General features: G+C 27.9%; 1 protein-coding gene across 1 annotated transcript in view; it reads left to right on the forward strand.

The window, feature by feature from the left end:
* The window catches only part of LOC107447116 (snake venom metalloproteinase-disintegrin-like mocarhagin), an 83,198-nt gene that overhangs the window by 11,130 nt on the left and 54,723 nt on the right, over positions 1–17,345 (forward strand). The window contains exons 4-7 of the mRNA XM_071186926.1: positions 7,540–7,609; positions 9,878–9,960; positions 13,936–13,996; positions 14,869–14,923. Of these exons, the coding sequence (XP_071043027.1) occupies positions 7,540–7,609; positions 9,878–9,960; positions 13,936–13,996; positions 14,869–14,923 (269 nt within the window). The remainder of the gene's footprint in view (positions 1–7,539; positions 7,610–9,877; positions 9,961–13,935; positions 13,997–14,868; positions 14,924–17,345) is intronic.

The following is a 17,345-nucleotide window of genomic DNA, read 5'->3' on the forward strand; positions in this document are numbered from 1 at the left end:
TTATTACTATGCTAAAATTAAGCATTCGACTATTTTCCTTTTAGTTTCCTGAGTAATTTTCATCTCTTGTCTGAATACATAAATGACATCAGTTTTTTTTTTAATAATATATATTACATAATGCTGATTCGCAATTTCCGACGACTCTTTGAAGACGAAGTTACTCTTTCTTTCGATAACAAAATTTTTAATGTTATCCATATTAATTTTTTAGTATCACACTATAATTAAAATAAGATTAATTCCGAAATAGCATTTGATGTTAAAGAAAAATTTATTGTAGTCGCTGTTATCAATGCTTCAGAAACATTTCACCACGTGTGCTTCTCACACTCAAAATGCAAAAACTATTAGGTGGAAGAAAATGAGATTTAGCACATTTTCAGAATTTTTTTTTTTTAAGAAACATTGAATAAGAAGTTGAATAAAAAATTCAGTTTAAAGAAAATTATTTTGAGAAGGATTTTGATTTTTAGCAGTCATGTTCTCTGAATATGTCTGAAGCCGTTAGACAAGTCTGCTTTTTTTTAAATTTCGAATTAGTTTTTGAGTTATTAAATTTCGAATTTGTGTTTTTTTAAAAGTTTTTTTCAATGTAGCAGAAAAACTAATCTCAATAAAATTATGATTTTTTTTTCAGCGAAGTACTTATAAGTCTAAAAATAGCTTTTTTTGCGATGAAATACAGAAAATATAGAATCGCTAAAAAAGTTAGTAAAAGTTCTTTTTTTTTCTTCTGTTTTTTGGAAGAGAACGTGTTCAAGCATAAGACTTTTATTTAAAAGATTTATTTTACATTATTTAAATTAATCTTACAATAATCTTAGATTAAGAAATTTTACAATATTTAAAATAGAAGATTCAACTTTGATCTTTCTGTAAATTAATATAGAGAGGTTTTTTAAAATTTTCTCCTTTTAACCCTAGATTTCTCTTCCATCTGCTAAGCCTTATTTTTTTCCAAAAATACAAATTCCTCAGTAAAAAAAATTCTTTTCTTAAAATTCTCTTTGACGATAAAGTCAATCGCAGTTTTATCTATACGATTTCAAAACCATAAACAAACTGCTAAAAAGTAAAAGCAAGTATTGAAAATAATCGTAAAATGATTGAAGAAAATATAAAGACTAATGTAAAAACTGAAACTTCTACTTTCGGTTTTAATTCGTCTGTGATTATGGTGAAAATCAGTTTTATCGACAAAACGGCTTTAAACCGTTAAAGAAGCGGAGAAGTCCGAAAAAACATACGTTTGTTGATACGTTGATTGTATTAGCCCCCTAATAAATTTAAAATGCATTAACTTTAAAAACTTATTAACATTTATCTAGTAACTACGACCAGCAACAATCAAAAACAATTAATTTATTGTTGAAAATTGAGACTAGTATTTTTTTATAGTTTTATTCGTATTATATGCATTTAACTATTACATAGACAGATAACGCTGGGGAACAAATTTTTTGTTGCATTTATACAAATACTTGATGTTGCCTAGTTCGGGTGTTGAGTGATCTAAAATTATTTTTGATCCTAAAGCTGCAGATTTTTTTGTTGTTCAAAATAATTTTTAGTTTATTTTTTGTTGCAATGAACAAGTCTGTATAACGGGGGGTAGCGTAAATGCTGTGATACACTTATAGGGGCACATCATCAAGATGAAAATTGCGTAGAAACCCTTGCCCAGAAATGCCATCGTATGCATTTAGGGTAGCTTCCCCATAATGACCTGTTTTTGAACATGCAAAAAAAAAAAAAAAAAAAAAAAAAAAAAAAAAAAACAGTTTATGACAATGAAGCGCCCCTAACGGTGGCATGAGTTCCTATGCAGTTTGTATACTGATGATATGCCCTAACCCCGCCTAGAAATTTGTCGCACCATTTATGCGATTCCCTGTTATAAATAACGTTTTCAAACTGGTACATTTTGGTAAAAAATAGACTAAAAACGTCAATTAAAAGAACTGCGGTGAGCGAAAAACCGACTGCACATTTTAAATCAGTGATTTGAAAATGTTCCAGGTCTATTAAAAAAATTTCATGCAACAAAAACATTATTCCTCAGTGTAATTTGTAATAAATGTAATATTGAAAGTAAATATTGTACCATATTTCTTAAAGAAAGTAATAAAATTATTTCTAAACATGTTAGTTAACAATAGCCCCTAAATATAGAATTATTCAATTTATGAATTAAATAATTTACTATTTATTCTGACAACAAGAAGTAAGTACTAAGATCATAAATAACTAGATTTTACAAAAAAAGTTCAATTTTTTAATTTAATTAATTTAATTTCTAGTTTTTCACCCTCACAATTTCAAACATCATTGTGTTCCTGAAAATTAAATTTAATCAATTAAAATTAAAAGATTTGCGTAAATACAATATTCTTAACAAACAAGTTATAGCGTTAATTTTATTCTTCTAATTTTAATTGTATTTTCTCAACACTTTTGTAAGAAATAATTAAATTATTATGTAATTATCTGTGCATCAAATCAAAATTCGGCCAATCACTAGCTTCAGTATTTATTTTCTTTCGTTGTCTTTTTTTTTTACGAACAATTTCTGAAGAATACAGAAATCACGTCTTTTGGCTTGTTTGTTCCTTTCTTTTGCCAAGTATCAGTGATTTCTAAATTAGTCGTCTTTTTACCTTCTTTGTTCCCCCGATTGAGCTTTAGCTCAGATTCCTGTTTATTGTGAACTAAATATGTCTGATTCGTTTTTCTGATTCTTATCAATTGATCATTCAGTCCGATGCCTTTCGGTAATTCTATCTTCTGTGTATCAGTGTGCATTGCCAATTAAGAAGATAAAACTGCTTTCGGTTTATTGAAATGTACTTTTATTTATTGCGGCTTTGATAGGTAGTGAGATTTAGATAGTTTTCGGAAGAGATATTTAACTTGAAATAATATTAAGAGGACTTTGGTTTTAATCATTTCAGGTTTTGTACATAAAGTTTCTAAATTATAATTTCTTGCCCTAGCGTGTTCTCTTTCAAGAACAGTTTTTTTTCTCCTTTCTAATTAAGAGACAAATTACGACTCTAATAGATCAAATAAGGTGAAAATAACAAACTATAACAATATTCAGCCAAAATAAAACAAAAAATTAACTAATTGGTCAATTAAAAGGACATATGTCTCAGAGAGGCCAAAAGTGTTAATTTTTTTTAATGCTCAATGAAAAAAGTCTCTAGAATTATTCATATCTTATTTCATATCTTTTAGATTTGTCTATTGTTGAAAAGTTTTCATCATATCAATGCTTCGATAAGAAAACAAATTTTGGAGCGTTTTTGAACAAATATTTAACCTTAAAAATAATTTAATATCACATTTTTAATATAATCGACCTCTTACACAAAGTGTTCTGCATTTTTGTCACTGTTGTATATGTCGATATTGTTAAAGTATTTTTTCTCTATAAATGCTTTATGAAATCATCTAGTATTTGCCTGTTTTTACAAATTTATTATTGTCTATAATCTAAATTGCTTATGAAACCTTCAATGAAGAAATAAATTTAACTGGATTATTTTAAAAAAAAAAACACTTTATTCTGAAATAATATTTAAGCACACATTTAATCTAATAAAAAATTAGCATTTGGCTGTTCCCGTATATTTATAATCTTAAGCAACAGTTAAGAGTATGTACATTCCGCAAAATAAAAAACGGACCACCCTGAATAACTTTTGATTAAATGATCACATCTTCAAGTTCTAGGACTCTATCTCAATGGTTCAAGGAGTGTCCTCAAATATGCTAATTAATTAGTACAGATGATATTTTAAACTACAAAATCAGACACAAAAAACGTATTTTCTTTGAATAAACATAACTTTTTTTTCGACGGATTTGGATTTCTGATTTCTGAAATGTAGGGGTTAGCCGCAATCTGGGAAATATGGTCCCAATAGTTTGGTCAGGAGAGTGAAATTTTGAAAACAATTATAAAATTTGTTTATCCGAATTCACTTCCATACAAAATATAATTTTTTATTATTTTATTCATTACTTTTTTATTACTTTATTCATTACTTTTTTATTATTTAATTCATTAATAGTTGAAAATTTTTTAAATCATTATATATACTTTTTTTACATCATTTTATAGACTGTAATTTTCTATGGAAAAAAGCAAATTTTTAAAGAAATCGGTCAATTGAACTTTAAAAAAGTCGTATTTTTAAAATTCTATTTCCCAGAAACTATTAGATCAGTTTCAATCAAATTTTGTATTTTGCATTGTAAAATGACATTCTTTAAAATGGTGTAAATTCGCCAGTCAATCATCCTCGCCCAGTGTTGGAGCCTGGTAGTAAAACAACTTAATTTTTTTGTGTTGATTCATTGTGTTTTATTTTCCACAATTTATTTTATTATTTATTTCAAATTAAGTTCAAAATTCATAAGAATAAACCAAGCATAAATATTGCTCGTATTTATCATGGGATCAATACATTTCTTCTTGAAAATAATGTTGTGTTTCTCCTTTAAGGCTGTTTTTCGAAGACTTCATTGTCATATAAAATTATGCTTTTTTACGAGTAACATGCTATTTGCATAACTGCTGTAAGTTTGCAACAGTTACTCATAACTGTTAGGACAACTTTAGCCTATCTAGAGCTAGCGATGCCCATGCGTATTCTAAAATATGGAACAAAGCGTCAATATCGAGAAACAGCTTTATAAAAATCAAAAGCATTTGTGATCTATTTTCTAATATTTGAAAACTTACTTCAATGTTGTCTTATTTGGGCTCATAAAAATTTGCCAATAACTGAGAATAAGGCAGGGATTTTTAAAAATTTTCATCTAGATGAAAATTGTCTCCAAATTAGCGATTTCTTTAAAAAAAGTTCAATAACTTTTAACCTCTTTCTTCTCGCTCCCCTGAAAGTAACGGGGTGAGGTTTCTCCCTCTATATCTCGCTCCCATGAAATTTCCGAGTTGGAGTGTTCAGTAGTAACGAGCCAATAAGAATGAAGCTAATTCATTTCTTTTGCCAGGAGAACATTTTATTTCTCATTTTGCACACCAGATGGCAGATTGAGGATATTTTTAAGGTGTAGATAGTCAATTTATTTTAAACTAGATGTCAGCACTAATCAAACGCGTATTTGACAAAATATGCACTTTTATGACCGTTTTCTTGAAAATTAACCGATCTAAGGGATTATAATGCTTAATTAAATTGTTTGTTCTAAAGTTCAGATAATTCTTCACGGCAAGATGATATATGTAGTTTAAAACCATCGCTGTTCTGCAAGTGTAAGGTACTTAAACTGTGGCCATTTTTTATTTTCCTTGGAGACAGAGCCTCGAAAAACCGTGTAAGTAAAAATAGCATATAAGATCTCCTTTTTACCGAAATTAAAAATTTGACAAAAACTATTCCTTATGTGATTTTTAGTCTCAGATATTTTTTTTCCCTTTTTAATGGCTCAATGAATCGAAAAGTTTTCCCTTCCCACGCTCTCTTTTTTGAGCGAATAGAAAAGAATCAATAAGGAATCTATTCTGACACCAAAAATTGTTATCACGGCTAGATAATCTTGGCACGTTGGCGAATAAAAGAAGCCGAAAAGAGCTAAATTATATATATGCACAGACATAAATAAAAATTGTTCTGATACAAAAATCTTAAAATATATTTCTACTACAACTTCATCGCGCGTCGCCTTTTTTCGTTTCATTTCTTGTTATGCATTCGTTTTCAGAATATGTTTTGAATGTAAATACTTTTTTTTCCTTCAATGCATTGAGAAAAGAATATTAAAAATGTTTTCGATAAAAAGGATGCATCGTGGTCTTTTGGTTTTTTGTACGAGCATTGCTTCTCAATTCAAAGTTTTTTGAATGGAAACTTTCTGGGCGCATCGAAGTAATGAGACCTTATAAGCTGAAAAATCCGTTCTAAACTGTGTTGAAATTTGTGAAATGGCCCCCAAAATCACCAAGTAAGATAAGAGTTTTTAAAAGGGCTTTTAGCTAAATTTAAGGTAAATAAATATCATAAATATGTTAAGTAGTTTTTTAGTTTTTCAAAATAAAAATATGATAATGCTTTATTAGAAAGAACATATAATTACAGCGCTTTATAAAATATCGTTTTCGTTTCATTTTTAAGATACGAATAGGAGCGAAAAATTAAGATAAGAATAAAAAAAACTGCTTTTAGTTTAATATAAGGTTAATAAATGTCATAAATATGTTAAATTGATTTTCAATTTTTCAATTTAAGATGTGATAGTTTTTCTTAAAAAGAATAAGTAATTTAAACCGTTTAAAAATATCTTTTGTTTTTCTTTCTTTGCATGTAACTAAAATACAAGCCCAAAGACAAATTCTAATCCAGCAGAAAATGTAATTTTTTCTGTAAGTAATAAATACGCAAAAGCTTATTCTGTGTTAAGTATTTATAACTAAAAGTGTTTTTAAAGAGTTTTGAGATGGATCTGTTCCAGACTAATAGTGACTTATTTGTTGTTACTGTTGTCTTCCGCCATTACGGTAGAGGGGGTGCGATTGTTCTTGCTTTCCAGTGACCCCATCTATGGCCAAGAATTCGACTTCTGCCACAGTCATACGTCACACCCGTTTATAGGGCAGACCCATTCATACATTCATTCATACAGATCGTAATTTTGACCTGAACCGGAGAACTATCAATCTCCAATTCATTACTCCCAAAAGTATTGATTTGTTTTGGGAACATTGACGACTTCGTGACCCAGCGGATTTGACCACCAGTCACTATATGCTACACGGGGAGTCTTCGGCCTGCTGGATTCGAACTGCCGTTCTCACAAACAGGAGTCCAGCTCTCAGCCAACCAGGCTTTCCCGGCCATATTGATTTATTTAGTAGGTAAGTTTAAAGATAAGTGAAATAAACTATATAACGTAAAATTCAATAAAACGTCAAGCCCCAGGTTTACCATTCAAACATCGCATTCAATAAAGTTAAAAATTCAATAAAGTTAATGCATTCAATAAAGTTAAAAATTCACTTGTCCATCTGCTCTCCAATTTCAACCAGGACCACACAAAAGAAAAATTAAAAAATGAAATAATAAAGGCTTCTCAATAAGAGTTCAAAAGCATAAATAACGGAAAAATTTGAACCTTTTTTTCCTCCTTTCTAACGAAATCCAACTTTCGCGTATGTATATACATATCAATTAACCAATCAGATTTATGAATTTTGGAGTAGACGGCGAAAAGTTTAGGCAAAAAGTAGTAGGTTGACATATCTCCCCGAAATATCTTTCAGAAACCCAGTTTAGCGAGATTTCAAAAAGTCGCTTATCGAGATTTCAAAGAATCGTCACGGGATGAGCTATTCTATGATCAACCCTGTTCTCTCTTTTGTAACTAATTAATCGTCAGTATACTATTTGCATTTCTTTATTTAAATATGTTTTCTAATATTGATCTGTTTTTAATGCCGAAAAATCAGTTAAAATAATTTTTAAAATAAGAAAAAAAATATTAAGCATTTTCTTTTCTTCTTTCTTTTAGGAATCTATTTGCCCCAACATTTGTACAGTTAATTTATTCTGAAGAAGAATTGCCCATCGCAATTAAAGAGGTGATATTTTGCTTTCATTCAAAACTTAAAAAACTGATACTTTTCTCAATTATCAATCAATTCCTAAGGAATAAAGGTGACATAATTTGGTGATAAAAGAACTAAGAAATTGTTTAATGGGACTGAGAACTTTCTGAATTTTAAAAATGAACTTTTTCATTTATTAATGTTGATTTAGTTAGCGTATTACTGCTAAAATGGGTATAATTTAAAAAACCTAATTATTTTCAGGTTAACCGTACGTATTCAATGTACTTTGTATGAAAACAAAAATATTAGAAATTTATAACATTATTATTTATTGCAATTACTTAAAACTGTGTTATCGCAACATATTTTAAAGAAACTGGCAATTTAAAATTTAAATTTTTTTAATCTCCTTAATTAAAATAAAATGACGAAACACTAAAACTGTTACTTTCTAGTTATTAACTATACCATAAATTATTTCTAGAAACTAATATTTGAACGTATTTTCGGACAGCTGAATACCTAATATTCAAAAGCATCATTTGTAAGCAACATGCTCTAAATCTAGTTCTAAACATTTACAATTTGTACAAGCTTATTTTTTTCCTGAAAATGATTAAAAGTTTTAATTAAAAGAATAAAAAGCTTTTTTGTTTAAAAAAACTGAATCAAATTATATTAGAGAATAATTGATAGAATTGTAACAAACACTTCAAAAAAAGTGCTAGAAAATAAATTGCAATTAATAATTTTTTTAAATAAATATCTACACTAATTAGTTAATTTAAATAGTATATAAAACAGTGTAAATAAAATGTAAATAGTATGTAAATAGTATGTAAATAGTATGTAAATAGTATATAAATAGTATATGTACAGGGTGATTCTAAAAAGATGGGCAAAATTTTAGGAAGTGATAGTACACACCCAAGCAAACAATTTTTATCAAAGAATGCATGGTCGAAAACAAAACGCAAAACCGCTAGAAGGCGTCCAAGTTTATGTTCTTATATGAGGCAAAAACACACAAAGAACGATGAAGTTAAGCTATATAAGCAAATTTAATGGCATGTGATTACAATAAGTGTTCAAAACAATGACCGGCAGCGGCTATGCACGCAGTATAACGGCGAAGAAAAGATAGGCGAACATTCTGAAACACACCAGGCATATCACGAACTTTCCCGGCAGCGGCTGAAAGCTTGGCAACAAGTAACACAGCGCAGTAACTCGCAATAGGAATGGAGCTTTCACGTTTGCATCAAACAACTTTCCAAATGCTCCAGCACCTTTGCGTTTTGTTTTCGACCATGCATTCTTTGATAAAAATTGTTTGCTTGGGTGTGTACTATCACTTCCTAAAATTTTGCCCATCTTTTTAGAATCACCCTGAATATATAGTATATATATGAATAGTATAAAAAGGCAAGGTTTGATGCATCAGTAATTTTAAATCAAACGTTTCTTATTTGTGGAATTTTGCTGTTTTAAGAAAAAGCCGCCAAAATGAACAGGTAGCAATGTTATATGAGTGGTACAACGACTTTTAAATAAAAGTCATAATAATGTTTCTAACGCAATTAAGACAAATTTAAAGCTATTTTTGATTTTCTATAATTTGAACTTCATTGTATTTATCGTGAACATTGAAATGTGCAATCTTCCATCGAAAAACTTGTCGTTTTAACTATATTACTTAAAATGCTCATAAGCAGTCTTATAAGACTCATACACTGTAAAAAATTCTGGATCAAATTACTGTAGATAGGTAATTATCACTTTCAAAACTAAGGTTGACTGTTAAAACTACGGTGGCTGTTGATTTAAAAAAAATGGTCTTGTTTGGCGATGACCTCGTGAAGAAGATAAAGAATCATGCGTAGTACGTACTCAGAGCATTTAGGATTTGCACAAGCCGATCATTCAAAGACTAATAACAGGGCCTTTACTATTCGACAAGTAAGGAAGGGGGTAGGAAATTTGGCCTAGGTTAAAAAATGGATGAATATTCCAAGGAATCCCGTAAGTGTAACGTTATAGTGCAGCTCTTCTGGCATCTTTCGAGGCGAAGGACGAGTGTTCAATAATGTCTGCTGTTAAAATAAATAAATAAAAAAACTTAATTAAAATTTTATACATTTTGGATGATCATTATTTTATCAAAATAAAAAACATATGCATCTTAATAGCATTTCGTTCGGTACTTTTTACCGTAATTTAATGCGGGATATTTTATAGTGTAGCTGTTTTGCTATAGACTGAAAACCAATATGATTAATAAATTTACAAATATTACAGTTACCTGAAAATTGTTTCTATCAAGCAACAATTAGAAATTATCCAGATGGTACAGCTGCATTTTATACTTGCTCAGGAGTGAGGTAAGTAGTATGTTAATCATAATTATTAAAATTGTTATAATAATCATTGTTAGAATTGTTATAATATAATCATTGTTATATTATAATCATTGTTATAATTTTCATGATAATCATAATTATTAAAATTGATTAGAGACATTTCACAGATTGATCTATTCATGTGTAAAGTATCAAATAAGTGATGTGATTGCTAGATAAGCTGATCAAAGCAAAAAGTTTTTACTCAAAATTCTTCCAACCCTGCAAAATAAAGCATTTTTACATAATGCTTCAAAACACAACAATGCTCCGAAATAAGCTTTTTTTAAAAATTTTTACACAAAATTATTAAAATTCATCATAAACATTTCTAAGCTCTGATTCAATTTATTTTGGTTATGTTTCAAAATACTCTCAAACAGGTATTTTTTTACAATTTGCTCCCAAAATAAATTTCTGTCGCCAAAAGTACACGTAGAAAAAATTCTGGTGAAATTACCGTACTTTATAATAATGACATTTCTGGTTTAAAAAAAAAAAAAAANAAAAAAAAAAAAAAAAAAAAAAAAAAAAAAAAAGCATAATTTAAATTTATAAGTCCAAAATATACGGTATTTAAACCTTTCATTTAATAATTTTTTCGTTTATATGGTTTTTTTTTTACCGGTGTGACCAATTTACCGAAAAATTCCGATTTTGACAATTATAGTTCTTACAACCACACATTTAGTTAAAAATACGAAAGAAATAAGTAAATTTAATTGAATAAATGGTTACTATGCCATACCCTAAGGTATCATGATAAAATTAAAAAATTTTACCACATTGTCCAAATTTTATCACTTATTATAAAAGCATATTTTATTGTTAATTTTACCAAAAACCTTTCCAAAGCACTTCGGAAAACTTACAGTGCGTTTTGGTACTCCCATAGAAAACAGGGAAAGGTAACAGAAACACGGTAAATGTTGCCATATTTTGGTAATTCTGAGCATACTTTTTCTCACTATGGAAAATAAGTATTATCAATAAGTTTGTATCATTGCTAAATTATTTATACTACATTGAAACTATGTAATTCTCTAAATTAAATTTTTTGAGAATATAATACCTGCATTCGATAAGCATTGCTTATCTTTGCATTGTTTATCTTTAATTTTGAGCAAGTTGATTATAAAGCAAGCATAGTGAAAAAACACGAAACACATTAATGGCTTTTGATCAAGTAATGAAATTGTTTGTGAAAAAAGTTTTAATTTGAAGTTTTCAAGGACTGTTCACCCACTTACATTTAATTTCTGGCTTTTGTGATTTGAATTTTAATGGTGCTTGAATATGCACATTGAGAAAAAGTATGGTCAAAATTACCAGAATATGGTAAAAAAAAAGTATCATGTTTCTGGCTTTATGGGATTAGCAAAAAGCACGGTAATTTTATATTTGGTAATGATTTTGGTAAAATTAAAAATAAAATATGGTTTTATAAGATGTGATAAAGTTTGTAAAAAGTGGTAAAATTTAATAATTTTATTATGATACAATAGAGCATGGCATAAAAACCATTTATTCGGTTATATTTACCTTCCAGTGTTTCCATTCTTTAGTAAATGTGTGGTAATAGAGACTGTAATTTTGAAAACCAGATATTTCAGAAAACCATTACCATACGAATTAAAAAATTACCTAATGAATGGTTTAAATATCGTATATTTTGGTTTTATAACCAGAATCATTGCTTTTCACCAGAAGTTTTTTTACCATACAGTACGATAATTTCACCAGAATTTTTTCTCCGTGTAAAAATTTCTACGTTTCGCTATAAAAACTCTTTCGACTGTTATTAAATTTTAAAAAAATAATAAATAATTTTCACATATTTGGATTAAAATTAGTGATAGTGTGTAACATTCTTTTGTTCAGCTTAAACAGTTTTAGATATTTGGTGTTAACATTAAAAGATATTAAGAACATTAATTTAACATTAAGAGATTCAAATTGTCGACTACTTGTCTTGACTAAACTATCGAGACCTGGCGTCCAGATTAGCACTATTATTAAGTGTATAAATGCAAATATGTTGAATAAAATGGTTTGTTTATTCATAGAAAGTGCGTTTTTTGTCATCTTTCGTAATTTATAATATCGCATTTCGCAAGTTAATTACAATGCTTAAGCTTAGACATTCAAACAATTAAGATTCCATCTGAGTAAGAAAATCCGTTGACTATATTAAGAGTTGTTAATTTTTTTGAGGTACTGTGTAACAATAGGGCTTAAAGAAACTTTACTGTAAAAAATTCATGATCAAAATACTGCAAAAAGTACCAGTACTCAGGGTTCAGTACTTATTACAGTAAAATCCTTTTTTACCGTAAAATTTTACTAAACAGATAACTGATATAACATAAATTTTACTGTAATGTTTGCTGTAAAATCATTGATTCACTGTGATTAAATATTACTATACAAATTACGATATAAAATGCTGCGGATACTGCACTCAAATTACGGATGCTGCACTCAGGGTGTTAGTACATTTTACGGTAATTCGATTCGGAATTTTTTATAGTGTATAGATTATCAGATTAATATAATATTTTAATTTCTGTAGGGCATCACAGCCGATATATTTAAAGAATACTTTCTAAATAATTTCAAATAAGGAAAAACCAATTAGTATGAAACGAATTTTTTAATTGTGTAAAAAAGTTTGAGGGTCTAGAATGCAAATACACCGAAATAAATTGGTAAAACTCTAGTTAGTTTTAGTCTTGTTAACACAAGTTAATCATCATGTTTTAAGCTTAGATTTTCATACATTTAAGGTATAGTTCGTTCACCAGGAATTGGCACTTGGCTCCTCCTTCATCACGAGGTATCAGATGATCCTATGCTATTTTTGGGAGAATCATGTGGACAATCCTGAAAAAGGTTGTTATTTGGCGATTGCATGACAAAAAAATTTATTTCGTAATCTTTATGTGCATTTTTTAGCATGAAATATCTCATAAATTTGATGATATTTCTCTCTTTTGGTTGAATAGTCTTCCTTTTTGAGACATTTTGCTGGGAAAACAGCAGATTTTAAAATTAAAATATATTTAATTAGCTATTGTAACCAAAGGTATAATAGCAGTTGATAAAGCGAAATAAGTGACTGAAAAAGAATTCACTGTTTGCGTTTGGCACGCATAAAGGGTTGTCTTCTTTTCAAATGTGGAGATGTTTCTCCTCTTATTCCCGCGCTGAAATGAACTCTGCGTCCGAGCAGGTGCAACAAAGTGCCAACTCCTGGGGAACGAACTATATCCGACTTGGTGAAAATCAGCAATTTCGACGAAAATTTCATTAAATTTTTAATTATCTTTACTTGAACTTAAAATCATGAGCTCATCAAAACCTTCTAAGATGTTTATCCATAATTTTTGGAAATGAATTTATAGTTGTTTTTTCATATGTTGACAGGTAAAACCGAAACTGGAAGTAAACTATGAAAAAGGAAACTGAAATGTTTTTTGTTATGCTTTCAATATTTTCATTTAAATAAATTATATTTTTTTAAAACAAGTAAAATTCTTTCAGAAATTTATATTCGAACTACTAATTTTTTTACTGATATATATATATATATATATACAAAGAAGATAATTAATACTAAAAGTTTTCTTGCTTTGCTCTTTCTAATATTAAAAGTTTTTCTTCTTTTCTTTTATGAAATATTAATTTTCATAAAAGACTTTTTTGTTGAAGTATAAAAATGAGATGAGGAAAAATAGAAGAAACGTTATATGTTTAGAACTTAAAACACACAAGACTTTTTATTATTAAAAGTCCTCTTATTTTTCCTATTTTTACTAAAATAGTGAAATTTGTATTAGCTCAATTTTTTTATTCTTTTTAGAAAATCAGAAATGTTTTCGTGAATTTAAAGTAACGGTAATCTGAAAGTTTATTCATTTAATTAAAAAACACTATTTTTTTATTATTTTATTTCAGAGGAATTATATTGCTAGATGGAAAAATGTTTTTTCTACAGCCTTTGCATGGAAACCTATCAGTAAGAGTTCTATCCTTTTTTCTTGTGTTACAAATTTTAATTAAAATTTTACACCTTTGCAAAACATCCATGGGGAAATAAATCAAAATATTATATTTTATAAACCTCAAAGAATTTTCTTATCTATAAAGTATCTAGTGATTAAATTTTACACCTTCATACTCTGAGAAAAAAAGTATTGTCAAAACTACCGGAATATGGTGAAATTTACCGTGTTTCTGGTTCTATGTGAACACCAAAAAAGCACGGTAATTTTTAACTTTCATAATTTTGAACACGGTAACTTTCATACTTGTACGCACAGTCTTTTTAGGGACAACCCGAAAATTAATTACGAGCTCACATGAGTGATATTTCATCATGAATAATTTCTTTCTTAACATCTTTTTTTTAATTTCATCAATGGCGGCACTTATGAAACTATCGGGTCTTTACTTTATTTTAAAAATTACATCTCAATCCGTTTACATTGTTAAAAAGATCCGGATCAAATAAAAAAAAGTACTGGCACTCAGGGTACTTGTACTTTTTACTGTAAAATCAATTTTTACCGAATTTTAATGGAACAAAAACTCTGATGTACCGTAATTTTTACGGTAACAATTACTGAAAAATCACTGCATCAATCGAATTGAATAAATATTACTGTAAAAATTACCGTATAATATTTTATGGTAAAAATGGATTTTACGAATGATGCTGCCAAAGTGCTCGTATTTTATACTGTAGTTTGATCCGGAATTTTTACAGTGTATAGACTTTAAATTTCATTAAATTTCACTTCTTTAATTACTATTATCATTGAATGAAACACTACAAAGTAAAAACGAAAATTCCTCTTAGTTAACTATTTTTTCCATATATTCTTATAGGAAACCCATCCACACCTACTTTATCATGTCGCTCAAGATGAACTATTAAAGTGTGGTAAGATTAACATCTTTAACGCATGTTTATTTATTTATTACATTAATCTTCAGTATTTCTATTTAAGAACAGAAGAAGAATTTTGGACAACAAAGTGATAATTCACTTTTTTTCCAAAAGGGATAATTTTATATCAAACTGTCCCTTTAAGTTATTTCAAGATGAGCAGTTTATATTTTTTGACATTTCTACCAGATATAGAGAGATATCTAATTGGCTACGTAGAAATCGTGATGTTTTGTCATCAAAAACGCTCTTCCAAATAATTTGGAAATGTGGCTTGCAAATATTTTGTTGCCAAAAGCCCTTTGATTTTAAAAATGTAACATAATCTTAGACTAAATATTTCGTCGATTTATATTTTTCTTGAGCTCCAATAACTCCTGAGAACTGTCTTTTAAAAGAACTGGGGATCGATTCCCGGTGACGGCTTGATGCCCATTTATCTTCAAATCGATAGTTAGGAGCTTCTCTAAGAACTACAAATGCCCGGTGCGCAATGTTGACCATATTGCCAACAGCATTCCGCTGGGTCTTAACCTCCATGACACGGAAAAATCCTTACATTTAGAAAAAATAATGGTCAAAATTACCAGAGTATAATAAAATTTATCATGTTTCTGGCTCTATGGAAACACCAAAAAACTCAGTAATTGTAATGATTTTAATATGATTTTATACTAATTGATAACATCAAGTAAATGTGGTAAAAATTGTTAATTTTATCATTATACCTTAGAGCATGATATAAAAACAATTTTTTCGGTTAAATTTTCCTTTCAGTTTTACATTTTTTAGTGATTGTGAGTCGTTAAGAACACTAACTTTAAGAACCAGAATTTCAGGTGAACCGTTATCATATAGGAATTAAAAATTTCGAAATGAATGGTTTAAATACTGTATATTTTGGTTTTATTGACAAAATTAATATTTTTTTTTACCTGAACTGTCACAAGTACGGTAATTTTATCTGATTTTTTTCTTTTATATTCAAACTATTTAAAAAATAGAAAAAGCATGGCATTTCTTCCATGTTTTTTATTCGAACTTAGAGTCTTTCTTGCGGATTTCCAGTATTAATAAAACGATCTGTCGTGCATAATCATTGCTCTTAATTTCAAATTCCCTAATCAAAATAGGATGCAAGAAGAATTTAAACATTTTGCTGAAATAAAACCTATAAACCAATTCACTTAATTTTTAAAGTAATTTAAAAATTTCGAATAGGCATTTAAGGAAGCCTCAGATATAAAAACATTAATTTAAATGTGCAATTTAAATTTTGAATACATAGTACGTATTCTAAATTTTTTAAAACGAACAGATAATTTATGAAAATAAAATTATCATATTCTTTCAAGTAATGACGAGATTTACTAATAATGAGACTTTTTAAAAGAAATTTTTTAAAAACAAAGAAAAGAAAAAAGAATTTTTCAACACCTAACAAAAATAATTCGAGAAGTATGATACTTAAATAAATCAGAAGAAATAAAAAAACTTTTAATTCCAAGTAAATAAAACTAAATGCAAAGAAATTATCGAAATATATAATTAACAAATAAAAAGTTATTTCATTATCTATTCAATGCAAAATTACGCAAATTAAAATTATTTTTTCTGCTTATGGATATTATAAACTGATTTGTTGTGCATATATCTAAATCTTTTTTAAAATAACTAATAAAACTAATGAATTTTCAAAACTCTAATCTAAGCTCTATAAATAAAAAACCAATGTCACAATTTTTAAATTTGTTTGATAATTTAATTCCGCTTGTTTAATTCTATTAATTTCAGTATTTCTTGTTTTTTTTTTCAAGTTTAAATAAAGGAAAATGTAATAAAAAATTTGACCATTAAACGTAAAACAATAAATAATGCTAATAATTATGCCAGTATTTATTCCTAGATATTTTTACTGTAGATACTCAGATTAAATTGTGAAATAATTATTGTTAATAAAATTATTAGAAATCTCAATGGAATTGATGATGGCTTTGTTAAAATCCTATTCGGGGAATTAATCAGAATATTGCTTTGAAAAATATCTGAGATGCATTTAAATGTATCATAGGCGAAGGAAGTAAATTCATTAAAATATTTAAATATTTCTAAAGCATTATGTTGAGTTTTCAAAAGTTTTTTTAACTATCATATTCAATTATTATTTTGGAAGAATTTAATTTTCATGGATTTAATTATTTTATTGTGGAACTTAAAAGTTTATAATAGTTAAATGTTTTATAGAACAAGTACTTTTAAAATCATTATGTAAAAAATGAAATATTCAAATTTATACGACATTTTTGAAGCAAGTTTTATTTACCAAAAAATTAACATCGTAGTGATCTGTCAAAAATTTTTAAAAGTCTTAAAAACTATGCTTTTAATTCTCAGTAATGATCCGAACAATCCGAAC

Source organism: Parasteatoda tepidariorum, chromosome 10, assembly GCF_043381705.1.
Source record: "Parasteatoda tepidariorum isolate YZ-2023 chromosome 10, CAS_Ptep_4.0, whole genome shotgun sequence".
Classification (NCBI taxonomy): domain Eukaryota; kingdom Metazoa; phylum Arthropoda; class Arachnida; order Araneae; family Theridiidae; genus Parasteatoda; species Parasteatoda tepidariorum.